General features: G+C 38.2%; 1 protein-coding gene across 1 annotated transcript in view; it reads right to left on the bottom strand.

Annotated features, from left to right (window-relative positions):
• Nucleotides 1-1,003: 1,003 nt before the first annotated feature.
• wwc1 (WW and C2 domain containing 1) overlaps nt 1,004-20,658 on the bottom strand; it is a 121,817-nt gene continuing 102,162 nt past the window's right edge. The window contains exons 22-23 of the mRNA XM_067996101.1: nt 11,265-11,392; nt 1,004-10,690 (exon numbers count right to left, since the gene is read on the bottom strand). Coding sequence (XP_067852202.1) covers nt 10,624-10,690; nt 11,265-11,392 — 195 coding nt within the window. The 3' untranslated portion in view covers nt 1,004-10,623. The remainder of the gene's footprint in view (nt 10,691-11,264; nt 11,393-20,658) is intronic.

Here is a 20,658-nt window from a genome sequence, read left to right as displayed (position 1 = left end):
CAGCGAACATCCCCATTTCTGACCTTATGATGGAGGGAAGGTCATTGATGAAGCAGCTGAAGATAGTTAGGCCTAGGACACTGCCCCGAGGAACTCCTGCAGCAATGTCCTGGGGCTGAGCTGATTGGCCACCAACAACCACTACCATCTTCCTTCGTGCTAGGTATGACTCCAGCCACTGGAGAGTTTTCCCCCTCATTCCCATTGACTTCAATTTTACTAGGGCTCCTTGGTGCCACACTTGTTCAAATGCTGCCTTGATGGCAAGGGCAGTCACTCTCACCTCACCTCAGGAATTTAGCTCTTTTGTCCATGTTTGGACCAAGGCTGTAATGAGGTCTGGAGCTGAGTGGTTCCGGCAGAACCCAAACTGAGCATCGGTGAGCAGGTTATTGGTGAGTAAGTGCCGCTTGATGGCACTGTCGACGACACCTTCCATCACTTTGCTGATGATCGAGAGTAGACTGATGGTGCGGTAATTGGCCGGATTGGATTTGTCCTGCTTTTTGTGGACAGGATATGTCGGGCACCCAAAACAAGACATAATATTCTAACTGCAGCCTAATCAATTATTCATTTAGGTGTAGCATTACTTCTTAACTTTTGTATTTATGCCTCCATTTATTAAGAATCCCATATGCTTTTTATGCAGTTTTATCAACTTGTCCACCAACTTTTAGTTGTGATTCTGAACTCCTAAGTCTCTCTGCTCCCTTTGGTCCTATTCCTGTTCAGGTAACGTCTATCTTTCATATACAAACCACTCCTGTCCCAGAATTGGTTCCAATATTCCAGGAATCTGAACCCTTCCCTCCTACACCATCTCTCCAACCACTCATTTACCTCCTTTTTCTTGCTATTCCTAGACTGAAGAGGCAACATACCATTCAGACTTATGGTTGTGATTTCAAAAGTGCCTGTGTATATTTCCTGATAGGGGTATTAGTAAATAACTAAAACCAATTTCAATTAAACCTTGCTTAGGTTTCAAAAATTAGATCACTTTTTTTTCTAAAATATGTATTTATTTAAATCAATGAATTGATAAAGAACAAGGTTCAAGACATCAGACATCATCCAAATTCAACATGGAAGGTAAGCCACACTTATTTACAGACCTAAAGGTTTGGTCATGATTAAAATGCTGGTCACTTATTGCTGGTTGTGTGGCATGTTCACAACTGTCAGGCCATTTAGTGCAAACTCTTATAAGTGAGATGATTGATGAACTGTGCAATTTTCATCGGATTATAAATCATGATTAAGATCCAAGCTGTATAAAGGAATATTATGAAATCACATCAGAAAATTAGGATTCCATCTTAATCCATGCGAAAGAAAAATACAATTCTCTTAATTTTTATAATAAACAACCCTGCATTCTATCAAACCATGAATTGGTGTCAAAACAAAAAGGAAAAAAAGCCAAAATATGCTCACCACATTCTTTGGAGGATTGCAAAGAGGGAAAAATAGTTCAAAAGTTCTGTTCTTTGCACAACCCAAGCAGTATATGAACATTTGACTTTGTGCAGTATGAATACTGAAAATCATGACCAAAAGCTTTAGATGAAACAAGTCTAGGCAGGAAATGTCCCAAAAGGTAAGCACAGAAACAGATGAAGGAAAGTTCTTCCTCTTGATGGGAAACAGCTGCCAAAAAATGTTCAGTCCAAGATTTTAATGTAATGATCTTCACCACCGGAAAAGTGAGTGTAAATGTTATGGAGCTTCCCTTGGTGATGACGCTCGTAATTACTCAGTCACATGGCAATAAAAATACAAGCTCTTGTCCTGGCACAATCATAACTGAATTTACAGCCCGTCTTTCCAGAAACTGTCTTCTGGTACATCTGAGTAAGGAAATGCAGTTATTCATGATCCAGTCGTTCAGGTGACAGTTCTTCTCCTTTATTTCTGAATTAACATCACAATCACCGTAACTTTGGAAAGTGTTCTACTATTCACAAAATAGAATCTCTAATGCTAGGAATAAAAAGAAAGGTGCAGCTGCAATACATTTCATCATTTGTGGGATTCCCAAGTCACTTTTGAGGAAGTTTTCTTGAACAAGGTGCACAACTATTAAAATGGTAACACTTCTAGGTCGCACATTTACTTCTTAAACTTGACAATTAATCACATACAGTTCTACAAAGAGTGTTAACATCAGTGGAAAAATGTGAAAGGAGAATGCTTCAAAAAGGAAGATTCACTGACCTGCGCCGGGGGATTGTGCTATCCTTATACACTAGTATATTTTCAATAATATTGCCCCTTTGCATTGGCACCAAATGAAAGAGTGCATTAAAGACAATCTGTCCACAAGAGTGAGAAATCTGCTGGTGATACATTTATGCCCTACCATTTTGACGGTGGCTTTACTCCTGTGATGTCACATACATGCTGAAGTAAAAAGTAGTGAAAATTGGTAGGAATCAAGTCTCAGCACTTTTTAATGATCATAAAGAAACCCTGGATTCACTTAAGGGGAAATTAACTGCATTCTTGATGTCATAGCAATGCAAGTTCAATGGTATGAGGTAGGGGTTTCATTAAGATCTAATGCAGAAGATTTGATAAAATTGAGAAAAAGGAAGAGTATGAGAGTTTAGGTTATGTAAGTGAATTGATTTCCTGCAATTTGGATACTAATATTTTATGAAAGTTGATCACTGAATAACTACTTAAGATGAAAAGGAGGATTTCTCCAGTTATTGGCTTTCAAGTTCCAATGAAACCCCAATGAACCTGCACAGGCTGAAGTTGTAGGTCAAGAATGTAAAACATTAGATGCAGATTAAATTTGTGTGAAATTGCAGTAATATGCTGAATACAGAACCAAGGCTCATTACTTTCCAGCACCAGTAGTTACAACTGAGAAACTAGCAGAGTCTCCTGTGTATTCCATTAAATATTATTAATTTTGCCCAGTTTATCACTGATCCAGTAGTCTGCCTTTCCTGATGGTTGAGATGAATGTTAAAGATTACACAGCATTACTTAAAGAGCAGGAAATTCCCTGTGTCCTGGCCAACATTCTTCTCAATCAACACCACCAAAATAGATTAGCAGGTCATTGATCTGACTGCTGATTGTAGTGGTTAGAATGTGGAACTCACTACAAGGAGTAGTTGAGGAGAATTACAGATGCTAGGGGAAGCTAGATAAACACGAGGGAGAAAGGAATGCAAGGTTATGTTGATGGGGTTAGATGAAAAGGGGTTGGAGGAGGCTCGTGTGGAGCATAAACACCGATGGACCAGCTGGGCCAAATGGCCTGTTTCTGTGCTGTACATTCTATGTAGAATCTTGCTGTGTACAAAATGGCCTCTAGATTTTCCTATACAATGACTGTGACTGCTTTTCAAAAATAACAACTAGTATGTGAAGTGCTTTGGGACATTTCTGAGGGACGTGATAGGTGCTATATAAATGTGTGTTTTTTCTTTAAGTGTTGGTTTGAAAAGGTTTTACAAAAGTTAATCAGACAGGTTCACAAAGATTCATCCATTTCATAAGGGCAAATTATGTAGAATAATTTCAAGGATGTGAGTGATTACATTCCCACCTCACCCAAATAAAATGCTCCTAAATGCCCTGGGGTCAAATGCTCATGCATCACACATGAACATTTCAGATTGGTAATGGTGGGAGGGCCAGGAAGATAGTTGTTCACTGTATGCTGAGAATTTGACTCAGCACCAGCATTAACTGAAATTTCACAGTCAGGGTTCTCCTCCGACACACTCATTCCACCTGTTTGTAGGAACATGATTAACTGCAGTCAGAAAATAGTGCGATACAGACAGATGCCTGGGGGGTGATATTGTCCTAGTTTTACAAAGTTTCATGAAGATAGAATGTATACTTCTGCACATTTTTCTTTATTTTGTAAGTCCCAGAAGCAGCAAAACAATTGTCCTACACAAAGCTTTTATTGTACATGAGATTTCCTTTAAAGAGATGGAGCTATTTTTGTTAAATTTGAGGAAGGGGACAATTTTTGTGTAGTCAATGTGAAGAAAAAAAATGTTCTGTTCTTCTACACACATTTTTCATTTGCTTTGTTCAATTATTACTGCCGCCAATAAGTTCAAGGGGTCATTCCACATAACTGCACTTGTGTAGTATTGAGACTAACAGCCAGGAAAGGAAACGGAGCAACCTGTCTCTGGCATTTCCTGTCCTCCATTGAATTCTGGCCAAATAATGGAAATAATTGCAGGATGGTATTTTCCCCTTTTATCCTCAATCACCTCGATTTTGTGGTTTTATTATAAAATGTTTCATTTTGGGGGAGGATGTTAGAGGTCAAAATCTCATGCCCGTTTAGGTGGTACGAACAACAGTTGTCAGCAAATACAAAATGAAACACAACTCTAGTAACAAAATTCTAGCCCCCTTCTGCCCCTCTCCATACATAAATAAAATCAAACTCCAAGCAAATTCACATATTGGATAATAAATAAAATCAACAAATGAACACTACAAAAATCATGAATGTGATTGAATATTGCTAATATTATGTGCATATTATTGTCAGAAAGATAAGTGACAAAAAATTAAAACAGCAGCCTTTAACATTTTAATTATAGGAGAACTTGAAACATTAAAAAAGTGGCAAATTTTCACTTGACTCGCTAGCACAAATCATTTTTCAAGTGTTCCAAACCATGCTCATGTATCATTCTGTGCAGAAATCCAACTGTCTCACACAAATGGTCAAAATTAGCAAGCATGAGATTATCCATGATTATGTAGCAATATGCAAATCCAAATAGTTCATTAGAAGTCCTATAGGGTGGTTTCGGCCACACCAAAGAACATGGAAAATTATCCCCGCCACTGGGACTGGGCTGCGGAATCCAGTCTACAGCATGGTTTCACTGTGCTAAGGAGCATGGGAAGAATTACCATCACGTAAGAATATGAAAAGATCCTACACAGGTGTGAACGTCGGTCAGGACACTTAACATTTATTTTGTGGATTCTCCCTACAAAGGGGGTTCAATTCCTTCTCATTTCTGCTTTGCATCTGGGACAGATGACATATGTCTCATCAACTCTATTCTTGAGCTGCTTTCTAATCCTTTCCATAAGATACTGGTTAATAAGTGAATTTATAATGAAGCAAAAAAAATTATATAAGAAATGGACACAATTTTGTAACGGAAATTTAATTAATAGCGATTTTATTGATTTCTTTTCACCCCCTTTGGATTTCATTCTCTAACTAGTTTCTGCTTTTAATGGAACAGATGTGTCCCATTGATTGATATGATGAAATATCTCATACACTCACTAAACTTTGCAATCACACTCATCATATTTCTTTGCTTGACTGTGTCATAACTCTGAGCTATTTATACAGTCTTAAATTGTTCCAATGTTGCAAATATTAAAAAGCAATCCAAATATATTCTTTTCAAAGCACAAATATGGTGTCAAACTCACAAAAAAGAAACTTTTCCGTCCCTGTTAAATTCTTTCAAGTAAATTACTGGAAGGGTAATGTTGGTATTAATCCATTAAAGTATTATACACTGACCAGTCAAAACATCACTCTGTGGGGTTGAGATATGCTTCCAATGATTTTCCATCTCTCTTCTCTTTCTCAATCCCCAACCAAGAGCCTGGAACACTACATCAACATGAGGTGTTCCATTTAGCGGGGCGGTGAAGAATTAGTGGCACTCATTGTACAGATTAATAGTTAAACTTTCAGTACAAAGAGGAGATTCAAATGAGTCCCTGGAAAAGGTATCTAGCACTCTAATGATCAACGTACCAAATTTAGAAAAGGGGGGGAAAAAAAATCAAGAAACTATTTAAGATCAGTACGATCCAAAGTCTATCACTGATCTGCTGTAATAAAGAATATTTATCAGATTATTTTTTAAACTGAAAAATCAGTTGCACATTTAAAATTACAAAGCATTTTACTTTATTAAACTCTTTGCTTCATTTGAAGCACTACAATTTTTGTAAAGTTGGTCTTAATATTGCTAAAGACCAAATCTGTCAGTCTACTGAGAGGAAGAAAGAATTGAACTTCCCTTCTGGCGAAAACACACTATGTTGCTATTTTGCAGAAAAACAGAACACGTGGTCCAAAATACCAGTTTAACGAGCAAACTGTTGCAATTTAACACTTTCTTAAAAAGGTTGTGTGCTCCTTAATAACTTCATCATACCGTTACTCAAGGAAAAAAACAGAATTAAACTTCAATAATGATCACAAAACTGACTTGGAAAAGAAATCTAATGACAGACTACAGAAACACAATGACTGGTACTGGGAACCACTCTTCCTGCAATGATTCTGGGATTGCTGCCACATAATGTCAGCAAGTACCTCTCTTTGGAGCAAATCTTGGTGAAAGTACACAAAAAGTCACCACAAAGGTAGTTTTCTCACCTTTTCTAATGTTCTGAATTGACTATATTCCTTTTATTGCAGTGTTGTATTTAACTATGTTTTTTTAAGGAAGATTTGTATTATTTAGATTTGGCTATTTATGCTCAACTGTGTCACAATTTAAAAAAAAATCCAATGCTCTAATTCATTCATCATGTTGCTGCAGTTAAATCTGAGTGAATTGGAAAATCTGTTTAGCCCATATGGTGCCAACAGCCATAAAGTGCTTAATTGTCATTTGTGCACAAACTGAAGTGTTTCCATTTTCTTACTGTTTATTCCATTTCAGTACCAGTAAACAAGTCTGCATCAAAAGCACACTTTAAAATCAAATGGTGCAGATTTCCAAATGTGGCTCACAGCTATAAGAAGCACAAAATACATGATTCTTCTTGGGATTAGTGTTTTTGATGTAATGCTATAAATGAGGCAATAATGGTTTATTAGGATTGAACTTGATGGTTTCCCATTTTCAGCTAATGGTTAGTTACTAACTGTCCATCAATCAGCTTGTTGTATAATATAATAACTCAAAGTATCCATGCTATATCAGGCTGTGTACTACTGTAAAGATAATTTAAATAGTCAATCAATGAGAAAACTATAAACAATGAAGCAGTGCCTTAGTGTTACATTTGGGGATGTTTAGTACAGATAGGCCAATGAGCATCATTTCAAAAAGGGAGTCAAGCAACAAGTTATTCAGCATTGTTATAATGTGGACGAGTATGTTCAATTCCACCTGCATGTATGAAATCTGGCCCTTGATATAATAGAAGTGAATTCTTATAGTTTAAAATAACTTGACATTTAACCTTTTCCCACATAAAACTAAACATTAACCATTCTTAACTGTGGTTGGTGTTGGGGCACTACAATTGCCCTCAACAACCCTCAAGCAAGGGACATTAATTTTGCCAAAGTGTCCGTTTGCTATCTAGGGATCCACTGCTGGATGAGTATACCTGTGAAAACATGATCGGATTCAGTTGTGATTGTCTTCACGGTGAACAGTCCATCAGTACTTATTTTCTAAGCTCACACATGAAGAAGAGCCAGATGAGAAGGATTCTGGTGAAATGTTGGTTTCCCTAGAAGCATACCTCAGCACAAATCATCATTTTCAGAAGAGACAGAACAAGGGGAGAAAATCATGGCAGAGAAAAGAAAAAGGATAAAAATGTAATTGAACTACTTTGTTGGGTGAAGCAGTGGCGGTAGTTATATCTTTTTATTATGTTTCTTTGAAAAATCCAATATTCTCCTCTAAGCTGTGCCTCAGTGCAGAATGTGATAGATGCCTTCTGGTCCCTCCAGAAAGAGGTTCTCCTTCATAAATAATCTTGGCCAGTAAGTATGGGCAGGTTATAAAACCTAGGAGAGTGAATTACAATGAAAACTGATCCTGTCCACAACCATATATGACAGAAAGCAGTCTGGAGCAACACAGTGAATGGTTCTTCCTCTCTCTAGCACTGGAACTCTGAGGCCATTTGTAGTGTCATTGGCACTGTGAAGGCTGATATTAGCTAACTCAGTATCAATCTGGGATCAAATATGGGATTTTTTAAAGTTTGTATGGCATAGTTTCTGTAAAGCTCCTACAGCTGTTCAACTGACCACACAAATGCATTATAAGCAGTTCATCTGCTGTCTCAGGCTTCCATTATTTCTCAGCCATAGCATGGAAATGTTATAATGTGCCATAACACACGTCTTGTTCCAAATACTTATATGAGCTGGTCTTCCACTTCAGCAAAAATCAATTATAAAACGAGCACCAGGTACTGATCAACTTATAAATTTCAAACCCTTAATTAATTGCCATCTATTCAGTTTAGTTTCAGCAGCCATGAATACTATTGGCTTTATAAACAGAGGCATTGAGTGCAAAAGCAAGGAAGTTAAGCAAAATACTGGTTAGACCTCAACTGGAGTATTGTGTCCAATTCTGGGCACCACACTTTAGGAAGGCCTTAGAGAGGGTGCAGAGGAGATTTACTGGAATGGTATCGGGGTTGTGGGATTTCAGTTATGTGGAGAGACTGAAAAAGCTGGAATTGTTCTCACCCCCACTCCCCTGAAATTGGTGTGGGTTTTTAAATCTGTCTTTTTGCCTCTCCCAGGAGATCACATGGTTTTGGGTGGGGTGGGGAATGTATATATTGAGATACACAAGGTACCACACTTGTGTGGGACAGGCTGGATGGACCAGATGAACATCCATCATTGTCCGTATCGTTAAGGGGAGATTTAATAGGTGTTCAAAATCATGAAGGGTTTTGACAGAGTAAATATGGAGAAACTGTTTCCAGTGGTAGAAAGGTCAGCAACCAGAGGACACAGATTTAAGGTAATTGGCAAAAGAACCAAAGAGATGAGGAGATTTTTTTTTTAATGCAGCGAGTTATGATGACCTGGAATGCACTGCCTGAAAGGGTGATGGATGCAGATTCAATAATAGCTTTCAAAAAAGGAATTGGATAAATACTTGAAGGAGAAAAATTTGCAGGGCTATGGGGAAGGAGCAGGGGAATAGGCCTAATTGGATAGCTCTTTCAAAGAGCCGGTTATGGCTTGATGGGCTGAATGGCCTCCTTCTGTGCTGCATCATTCTATGATTCTATTAGTACCACTACTCAAAAAATTTATTAATGCTGTAATTTGGTGTACCCATAACTGTTGGTCACCTGCAAATGTTGGCAAATGTAACACTTGTAGGTGCTTAAAGATAAGTAATAAATTAAGAGGTCATAAGTGAACATTTTTTTTTCTTACCATCAACAATCCTCAACTATATATACAATAAAAGTTGGATAACTACAATTTCATGTGTGCAGCAATAAACTTGCTTCAAACCTGATCTGTCTGTTATATAGTAACAGTGGGGTTGGAGTACATCATAAAGCTGCTACACAATCATGGAGTTATCAAAAATTTTCTACTTGGAAACATCAGCTGAATCACTTGATTTGAGTTACTTCACTCCACCTCAAATGATTATGGATATATGCAAAAGATAAAAATATTATTTATGTACTTGGGAATAGTTCTTGTGCTGCAAAATTACAGTATTTTAAAGTGATGATGGTAGTCATGTTATAGAACAGGATGAGGAGATACAAAAACAGCTAGGGTATAGGATGTAACATTTCACATTATGCTAAATGAAGGGCTATAATATTTGTGTGTAACCCTGTGACTTCATCCAAAATCCTCTTCAAATACTCACACTATGTTTCGATTTTATAGACACTGCCTGGAATTTGGAAAAATAACAATACCTGATCATCACATCTTAATTTATTTTTAAGGATATTATGTCTATCAGGTTAATTAAGTACTGGAGAGGTACTTGATGCCATCAATAGCAGTTCAAACTGGCATGGAAATCACTGGCTCTTACAAAAACAAATTTTGTTGAGCCTTTCCAATTTTTCTCAGCAACAAGAACATATTTAGTTACAGAAATAGTACTCACAGAAATGAAATTCTGTATTCCTAACTGTCATTTACCTGGTCCTAAAAACTGGTCATTCAGTGTCAAAACTAGATTTTTCTCTCTTAAATAAAAGACCATTTGACCTGCACACAAATACAGTACACTGTTTTCAAACTACAATACATTATTTCCAGAAATAAATTTTCCAAAGTTTTATAAATATATACTGGAGAAAAAGAAGGGGGCTTTTCTTTTCAATATTAGATAACAGACTATTTTAAAAGAATATAGAGCTTCTGTTTAGGTACTTCCAAACAGTGACATTACAAACAATACTGAATGTTATTTAGTCACAGTTTCTAACTGGTGCTTCAACTCGTCTATTACAGTTTAACATTTATAAAACTAATTACTGTACAATAAGTTGAAAGTAACATTTCCTTTTGAGTGAAAGTATTTTAAATTGATTTTGTTCTTGATGCCATTTTTTCTTTTTTTTTACAAAAAACAAACGCCTGAAATATAAACTGTACAAATTAGTTTAACATCAATCTACGCTACATTTTCTCTGCAAAAGTTCAACATATAATCAAAGCGTAGATTTGTATACATTCAAATAATGCAGTGACTTCAAGCAGTTTTCTAAAATTTACAAAATATATCTGTACCTTCACAATACACAATCAACTTCAGTTAAATCAGGTTAAAAAATTCAGCAGTAAGAGAGATTACTGTGAGGAATTCAAAGGCTTTGTGATGATCATACGTCATCGGCAGGTAATGGAAGGATACCTCCTCTTCCTCGAGTGAAAAATGCCATCTTCTCCCTGTAATAACATGCATAAACCACAAATCACAATCAAAAGTCTAGTTCACATTAAACCAAGTATTGTTAGTAGAATATTTGATACCCTCCTCATATAGATTACAAATATGGATTTAACAGATTAGGAACAACAACAGCTCAGCACACACTCTCTCTTTCAAGCACCTGTCACAGAAGAGTTTGAAAGTGAACGAAAACAGGTGCTGCTTCAACACATGCTGCCAAAGAGTGAAGGGATATGGGTTCACATCCTGACTCTGCCATATTAATGAGCTGGTAATCTTTGCCATGCAGCTGTGGAAAGGCACTAAGCAGAACCTGGCACTGCTTACGAGGAAGTGGAGGGGGAAAATCAGAAGGAAAAAAAGTCAAGGGAATTTAATTATTGAGTTATACTTATGCATCTCTTAACTGCTAGTACAAAACAGTGCTAGGGGCTTCAGCCCTAGTTGATCTGTAGCCTGGAAAGATATGGGGAAGGAGAAAGAAATTAACCTGAAAAAAAGGAGGGGAGAAAAACACAACTGTTCAATGCAGCAGGTGAAACATTTTCCACTGTGCTACTTAAAACTCACCAGAATGACTGCATCTCCAGGGGCTCTTTGTGACTCTGTTCTCGTAACTTGTGCATCTCTTTAGATGTTTTCTTCATAAGCCTTTGAACTTTGCTCTCTTGTTTCTGTTGTTCTTTTGTTTGCTCTGCCTGATGTAATGAGAAAATAGTACTTTCTAAACTTGCTTTGCTTACATTGAGCTGCATTATATCAATGGAAGTTACACAGTAGATTCCCATCAAGGAGATCTTTTCAAAAAATAAATGTGAACCCAGTTACATAGCATTTGCATGAGAAAGATCCAACAATCGTAAAGCTCATTTGTATGAAAATCCGAGTTAGCAGCAATTCTCCATGGTTTCTGTTAACCATGTTATTCCAGTTGGGTGAAATAAAAATGTTCTTAAAGTTAAAAAAAAAACTATCCAGTAAATAGTACAAGAAACAATCCTATGGGAAAACTGTATCCCAAAGAATCCATAGACCAGAACTTTAATATAAATAATGTAGGTTATGATTTTGACTTCTCTTTATACTTATATTTTTTCTCAACCAACAAAAAGGCAACGTCCACAGATAACCTCACACTTTCTCTGAACCGGCCTTGCACGCAAAGCAATTTGGAACATCATGCCCTGGGCAAATTGACCGGTTCCTTCCATAACATGTCCATGTTGCTTCAGAGAACTGTTAGCATTAGTGGTACTGGACACTTTGGCAAAATACTAAAACATGTTTATTCACAGCTAAAGTCAAACAGTAATTCTGAATTATTGAAATCAGTCTAAATAACACAGCAGGATCAATAAAAGGCATGGCGAGAGCAGACCTGAAGGATCAATAAAATGCGCTTGGGTCCGCGGAGAGCGCGGACCTGAAGGATCAATAAAAGTGATGTCACAGAGGAGCGCAGAGGGGAAATCAGTGTTGGTATTTAGTTTATTGGTAAGTGTTTTTAGTGTTTAGTGGTTAGTGTCTTTAGTGGTTTGTCTGTTGGTGTTAGTTGAAAAGCCTAAAAACTAAACAGTTAAAATGAGTGGGAAACTAGTTTAAATTAGATAAATTAATTATTTTTAAAAAAAAACTAAAAATAAACAAAGTCATTTAATTACATAAAAAAATTGATTAATTAAATATATAAAACAAGGTTAGATAGGGATGGCAGGGCAGGTGGTGTGTCGTAACTGCAGGATGTGGGAGTTGGTGGAGACTAGCGAGATCCCGAGCAACCACATCTGCAGTACGTGTCTGCAACTCGAGGAACTTCGGCTCAGAGTTGTTAAGCTGGAGTCCGAGCTGCAGACATTGCGATGCATGAGGGAGGGGGAAAGAGTTATCTGGACACTTTGATCCAGGAGGCAGTCACATCCCAAAGGTTAGGTAGTAGTTTAGATTTGGTCAGGGACAGGAGGATGTGACGGTGACTCAGTCAGGTATGGGGACCACGGATGCAGTGATGGAGGAGCCTCAGCCTTTGACCTTGTCCAACAGGTACGAGGTACTTGCTACCTGTGTGGATGAGAACAAAGACTGCAGGGAGGATGGGCAATTGGACCATGGCACCATTGTACAGGCGGCCAGTCAAGTGGGGGGAGTAAAAAGGAATGTGGTGGTGGTAGGGGATAGTATAGAAGTTCAGGGGGATAGAAACTGTTCTCTGCAGCAGCGACCGGGAATCCTGAAGGCTGTGTTGCCTGACCGGTGCCAGGGTTAACGATATCTCCTCACGGCTGGAGAAGAACTTGGAGCACGAGGGGGAGGATCCAGTTGTCATCGTCCACGTAGGAACCAACGACATAGGTAGAACTAGGAATGAGGTTCTGCTGAGGGAGTTTGAGGAGCTAGGGTCCAAATTAATAAACAGAACCTCAAAAGGTAATAATCTTTGGATTACTACCTGAGCCACACGCAAATTGGCATAGAATCAAACAGATCAGAGTGTTAAGTGCGTGCCTCAAAGAGTGATGTGGGAGGAAGGGGTTTCGATTCATAGGGCACTGGCACCGGTACTGGGGGAAAGAGGGAGCTGTTCTGTTGGGACAGGCTCTACTTAAACCGGGCTGGGACCAGTGTCCTGGCGAATTGAACAACTAGGGCGGTAGATAGAGCTTTAAACTTAAAAAAAAAAGGGGGGAGGGTTCAGGTAAGGGTAAATTTATATATCTAAAGAGAAAAGACAAGGCCGTAGAGCAGTGTAGCAATTTCGGTAAAGCGAAGCAGAGTGTGTCAGGAAGGGACAGAGAGTTTAACAGTAATAGTGCAGTGAATAAGGTCAAATCAGGATAAAATAGTAACTAGTTAAAATTAAAGGCACTTTATCTGAATGCACAAAGCATTCGGAACAAGACAGATGAATTAATGGCACAAATAGAGATAAATGGGTCTGATCTAGTAGCCATTGCTGAGATGTGGTTGCAAGGTGACGAAGGTTGGAAACTAAATATTGCAGGGTACTTGATTTTTCAAAAAGACAGACAAAAATGGAAAAGGGTGGGGTGTGGGGGGGTAGCCCTGATAATAAAGGATGACATAAAGACAGTAGTGAGAAAGGATCTTGGCTCGGAAGATCAGGAAGTAGAATCAGTATGGGTGGAGATAAGAAATAACAAGGGGCAGAAAACACTGGTGGGAGTAGTTGATAGGCCCCCTAACAGTAGTTATACTGTTGGACAGGGTATTAATTAAGAAATAAGAGGAGCTTGTAACAAAGGTAACGCAATAATCGTGGGGGACTTTAATCTTCATAATCGATTGGGCAAATCAAATTGGCAAAAGTAGTTTGGAGCACGAGTTCATGGAATGCATTCAAGGCGATTCCTAGAACAATACATCATGGAACCAACCAGGGAACAGGCTATTTTAGATCTGGTCTTGTGTAATGCGACAAAATTAATTAGTAATCGTATAGTAAGGGATCCTCTGGGGAAGAGTGATCATAATATGACAGAATTTCATATTGAGTTCGAGAGTGACATACTTAAGTCCAAAAGTCAATTATATAGGTATGAGGGGTGAGTTGGCTACGGTCGATTGGGAAATTAAAAGATGACGGTAGATAAGCAATGGCGAATATTTAAAGAAATATTTTGTAATTCTCAACGAAAATACATTCCATTATGAAATAAAAACTCCACAGGAAAAGTGATCCATCCATGGCTAACTAAAGAAGTTAAGGATAGTATTAGATTAAAAGAAGCGGCTTATAATGTTGCCAAGAGGAGGAGCAAGCCTGAGGATCGGGAGAGTTTTAGAAACCAGCAAAGGACGACTAAAAATTGACAAAGGGAGAAAATAAAATAAGAGAGCAAATTAGCAAGAAATATAAAAACAGATTGTAAGAGCTTCTACAAGTATGTAAAAAGCAAGAGAGTTGTGAAAGTAAACGTGGGTCCCTTAGAGGCTGAGACAGGAAAAATTATAATGAAGAATAAGGAAATGGCAGAGATGATAAACAAATATTTTGTATCTGTCTTCACACAAAAAACATACCAGAAATAGTGGGGAACCAAGGGTCTAAGAGAGAGGAACTTAAAGTAATTAAGATTAGTAAAGAAAAAGTACTGGAGAAATTAATGGGACTAAAACCCGACAAATTCCCTCGACCTGATGGCCTACATCCTAGGGTTCTAGAAGAGGTGACTGCAGAAATAGTGGATGCAGTGGTTGTGATCTTCCAAAATTCCCTAGATTCTAGAATGGTCCCAGTGGATTGGAAGGTAGCAAATGTAACCCCACTATTCAAGAAAGGAGGGAGAGAGAAAATAGGGAACTACAGGCCAGTTAGCCTGACATCAGTCGTCAGGAAAATGCTAGAATCCATTATTAAGGACGTGATTACACAGCACTTCATAATATGATTAGGCAGAGTCAACATGGTTTTATGAAAGGGAAATCATGTTTGACAAATGTATTAGAGCTTTTTGAGGATGTAACGAGCAGGGTAGATAAAGGGAAAGCAATGGATGCAGTATATTTAGATTTTCAGAAGGCATTCGGTAAGGTGCCACACGAAAGGTTGTTACACAAGATAAGGGATCATGGGGTTGGGGTAAGATATTAGCATGGATAGATAATTGGTTAATGGACAGAAAACAGAGTAGAAATAAACAGGCATTTTCAAGTTGGCAGGCTGTAACTGGTGGGGTGCTGTAAGGATCAGTGCTGGGACCTCAGCTATTTACAATCCATATTAATGACTTAGATGAAGGGACCGAGTGTAATGTATCCAAGTTTGCTGACGATACAAAGCTAGGTGGGAAAGTAAATGTGAGGAGGACGTAAAGAGTCTGCAAAGGGATATAGACAGGTTAAGTGAGTGGGCAAGAAGGTGGCAGATGGAGTATAATGTGGGGAAATGTGAGGTTATTCACATTGGTAGAAAGAACAGAAAAACAGAATTTTTTTAAAACGGTGAGAAACTGTTAAATGTTGGTGTTCAGAGGGATTTGGGTGTCCTTGTATACGAAACACAGAATGGTAACATGCAGATACAGCAAGCAATAAGGAACGCAAATGGTATGTTGGCCTTTATTGCAAGGGGATTGGAGTGTAAGAGTAAGGAAGTCTGGACCACACCTGGAGTACTGTGTACAGTTTTGATCTCAGCAAAGGAGAGAGATATTTGCCTTAGAGGCAGTGCAACAAAGGTTCACTAGATTGATTCCTGGGATGAAAGGGTTGTCCTATGAGGAGAGATTGAGTAGAATGGGCCTATACTCTCTGGAGTTTAGAAGAATGAGAGGTGATCTCATTGAAATATATAAGGTTCTGAGAGGGCTTGACAGGATAGATGCTGAGAGGCTGTTTCCCCTGGCTGGAGAGTCGAGAAATAGGGGGCGTAGTCTCAGGATAAGGGGTCAGCCATTTAGGACTGAGATGAGAAGAAATTTCTTCACTCAGAGATTTGTGAATCTTAGGAATTCTCTACCCCAGAGGGCTGTGGATACTCAGTCGTTGAGTATATTCAAAGCTGAGATCGATAGATTTTTGGATTGTAAGGGAGTCAAGGAATATAGGGATCGGGCTGGAAAATGGAGTTGAGGTTGAAGATCAGCCATGATCTCATTGAATGGTGGAGCAGGCTCGAGGGGCCGTATGGCCTACTCCTGCTCTTACTACTTATGTTCTTTTAACCAGTCCATGAAAAGGTTAAATGGACAAATCATTCAGTTCACTTCCTCGGATTGTCCTTTTTTAAAAAAAAAATCTACAAAGAAAGCCAAAGACTGTTCAACCAAACCCATATGATGGTTAATAATCAACAGTATTGTCTTAATTGGGTTTTTAAAAAAATATACACTTCTTACAGAGCCAAAAAAGTATAAACTATTCTCTCAGAATGCAGTTACAAAAACCATTTTGAGGGTAGAATCGTTCTAGGAATCCAGATGTGGCTAATTTAATTTCTGATCAGTAAATAAATCAAAGTTTTAGACACTGTTTTTCAGCATGTGGGAAGTGAAATTGGTCTTGAACAGTAGTGCAAAATGGCTAATAGCAAATCAGTAGCCCATTTCACACTCCACCCAATTTTCTTTTCCATTGACTTTGTTTTGTGCTACCGTCCAAGACCAATTTCACCTCCGTGATCTTAATATTCATATTCGCACCGCGTATGCACGTGTACTTTAACCTTTTCTTTCATTTGTTGGTAAAATGACAAGTGGAAAAGCATCTTGCAAGTGTTTTTTGAATATATTTTACACAGCGAGTTGTTATGATCTGGAATCTGCTGCCGGATAAAATGGTGGAAGCAGATTCAATGGTAACTTTCAAAAGGGCATTGAGCGTTTATAATAACTCGCATCTTTAATGTAGCAAAATGTCCCAAGGCACTTCACAGGAGCGTTACCTGAAAAGGAAAAATTTGCAGGGCTATGGGGAAAGAGGAGGGGATTGGGATTAATTGGATAGTTCTTTCAACGAGCCGGCAAAGGCACCATAGGCTGAATGGCCTCCCTCAGTTGCTGTATGATTCTACGATATGTTGTATATCCTTGATTATGTACTGCTAAAAGAAGAGCATACATTTGTATCTAAAATTAAAAAGTACTCAAGTGTACCCCTCCACTACACTACACGCTGGAAACAAAGGTATTGACAGAAATAGTAACAGAAGCCATGATGAATAGTATTAATGGATGTACTATACATAGGCATGCAGGATAGTGGATCAGTTGAATGATGTGACCTGTCAGCTTGCCCACAGTATTCCTTGATACAGCAAGGCACTTAAACAGATTCTTCCGCTCAGTTATTTTAAAGGATCAATCGGAGAGGTAAATTGCTTTGTCCGCAAGTACTGCCCAAAATACTCACTCTGCTATTATTCTTTTCCCAATCACAGTCACCTTTTCATGACATTTCTTATGATTAGCACTAAAAAAGGACATTTTGGCACTTAGCTTTGGATTCTCAGCACGAGTGCTGCTCCACTAAAGGCAAGAGGAGAGCATTAAAGGCTTTAGAACAGCAATTGGGGGAGTCCTAATAGCTAAGGGCAAGTGCTGAAATTTCATATTTTAAAACAGCGACTTGGAAACTGTGCAAATGTGACTACAATTAGGAGTTCAAAGCCACTGTTGGATAAAAGTTTAATTTAAAAAAAATTATATGGGGATGAAAAAGATGAAAATTTTTGCAAGCCAATATTGGAGGTTTAGTTATTCTTTTCTTGTAATCCACACAGAACATTCCATCTACAAATCAAAGACCTTTCCAATAAAATAATGAGTTCTGCTAATTGTTAGCAAGTGAATATTTGTACGAAACATTTTGATCAATAATTCCCTAATTTTCAACATACTTGAGAAAGAAGTATTTCTGAATACAAAATACCCCATGGTTTGTGTTGTCTTTTTTTTTAAAAAGGTGCACAGATTTCTCTTGAATAATGTTTTAAACTTTAATTTCCCCCTCAAAGGCATACTTCTGTCAAATATTTCTACCTAATTAAAATGTGTGTCTGGCGCATGTCCAATGAGCATGGAGAGTGTACAACTTTTCCTTGGGCTGTGGGGAAAGTGTCTAACATGTCCACAGGACAGCTCCATTCACTAAAAAACCCATCAAAAACCATTGTTAAAATCATTATATCTTAAAAACATTTCCTAATCACTAAAAAGTAAACAATTAAATCCTTCAACAAAAAATTTCAGCCCTTCGATTGGACATGTTGGTTCCTCACCCATTCCATTATACAACCCATAATGTAACTTTTTTTTACATAACATAAAAAATACAATTCTGGGGGGAAAAAATTACAGAACTTAACCCATAAATTTACCAATCACATCCTCCAATCCTTCAAACAATTTTCAACTATACAATTTCCCTTTTCCTCGGGCCCTCTACACAATCTGAAACAAAAACAGAAAAAGCTGGAAACATACAGAATGTAAGTCAGCATCAGTGGAGAGACCAGAGTCAATATTTCAGGTTTGTATCCTTCGTCGACTGTCTGTTCTCTCCAAAGATACTGACTGATCTGCTTCATATTTACAGCTTTTACAACTTTTGTTTCAGGTTTCCAGGATTTGCAGTATTTTACTTTTCATCCTTCTATGTCATCTGCTTTGTTCTTCGAGCTTAGATTCTGGAGCTGGATCTTGGGGTCCGAATACTTTAGGGTTACTGTACATGCATGGCCTTAGTGCTGGCCCTCGGAGGGAAGTTCCAGCTTCCATTGTTAAATACTTTAATACAAAAAAAGACTTGCTGCAGCATTAGATTATTACACTTGTGTCAAGATTATTTACACGATCCAAAGATGATTTTCTTCTGCATTTCTCTTATTTGACTGTAAATATCCAGTATCTTGTTTTGGGTGGAATATGGTACCAAAGTTGCCATTGTACATATTGCCTCTCCCTTAGAATGTGTGAGAAAAAGGGGCATGTGTGAATGAGAGATAGAACTTACTGAGCAAAATGGAGCTGCACTATAAATAGAAGTATAAATAGCTGGTGGTTTTGGCCAGCAGCAACCATGACTCACAGCATGACCCCCACTATACCTTGGCTGGCTCCAGTCTACGTATCACTTATTTTGGTTCCATTGAGTACTCCCAAGCCCCAGACAGCCCCCGCTGCCCCCCTGACCACATTCTCACAGCAAGTGTTGCTAGGCAGGCATCAGGTAATTTATTTTCTAACTATCCTGTGAGTATTGCATTTTGAAAAAAAATCCAGGCTTTAAAGCAGCAGCCTTTGAAACATCATGATTCATTAATATTGATGGGGTTCATTTGAAAGCTCGCAAAATCAGTCTTGGTGATGGCTCCATTAGCCCCCCAACTTCGCTCAGGCCTCAGATTCCCCTCCCCCCCACAAAGATCTCCCCAGTCAGATCGTATCACCCTACCCTAACTTTCCACCTGCTAGATCCCATCATATCCCGGCTCCAGCCCCCAAGAGTGCAGCAATGCCTCAGTCCCTCCCGGTGCTCTGAAATATTTCTACTCCCAGCCTTCAAGTGCTCCACCGCCCCAGCATCCCAAAATATTCCCAAGTTTTAGACCTCCTCAAACACAGACTTTAAATCGCAATACACTGATGCTACCTGTATGTTAATCATAATGACCTCTTACTCTATAATTCTGCTCAACTTTTTCTGTAATGGTCAGAGATCAAAAATCCCTAACAATATCAAACACATTAGGGAGATGTCAGAGATTGGTAGCACACCCAGACATAACTCAAAGAGAAGCACCTTCGTGAGAGAAATGCCATGAAGTAAAATCACCAAAGTTTTCACCTTTTATCTGCGAGCTATGCAAAAATTACAACAAATCCAAATTGGTAACAGAAAGGAGTTTCTCATAACTTTCAGAATTATATGTAATGAATAGTTTCAAAGAACTGATCAAATTGTAGTTTTGAAACTGTTTAAAACACCAAAATTGTAAAACTTATGACTCATCTGGTATGAAATAAAATTAAGTAAATACTGGTTTATACGCTGACATTGTTAAAATACTGAAGTCAAACCCATCTTACAAGTATATTGGTTCTGCAGTATCATGTTTCTACTACTAGAGGTCCTCAATGAACTGCAGAAATCATGTTGGAAAAATACAGCAACCCAACTTACTAAAAAAGTCATTAAGTATTTACTGCATTGTAGGAAACTTGACCTAAAAATGGACATAGTAACGTAAAAGGTGATGTTTTAAAAATATGCTATTGAACATCTCTGGGAAATTCAGACAGCAACTTTAGTATAAAGGCAGAGGTTTCTAATTAATAGCTGGAGCTAAAAAGTCCAGATTACCAGGGTTATTTAATGACTAGACTACGTTGCCTGATGAGATAAGGAATACTTAGGAGTGCTCCCAAGGGAAACCAGCTGTAACTAAGACGAAGAATATCATGCTTGTATGGTGATAGAAAGAGGGAAATTAATAATTGCCCAATGG

The sequence above is a fragment of the Heptranchias perlo genome, chromosome 14 (genome assembly GCF_035084215.1).
Source record: "Heptranchias perlo isolate sHepPer1 chromosome 14, sHepPer1.hap1, whole genome shotgun sequence".
In the NCBI taxonomy this organism is placed as follows: Eukaryota; Metazoa; Chordata; class Chondrichthyes; order Hexanchiformes; family Hexanchidae; genus Heptranchias; species Heptranchias perlo.
The sequence above is the reverse complement of the archived record's forward strand: the minus strand, read 5'-3'. Positions and strand labels throughout refer to the sequence as shown.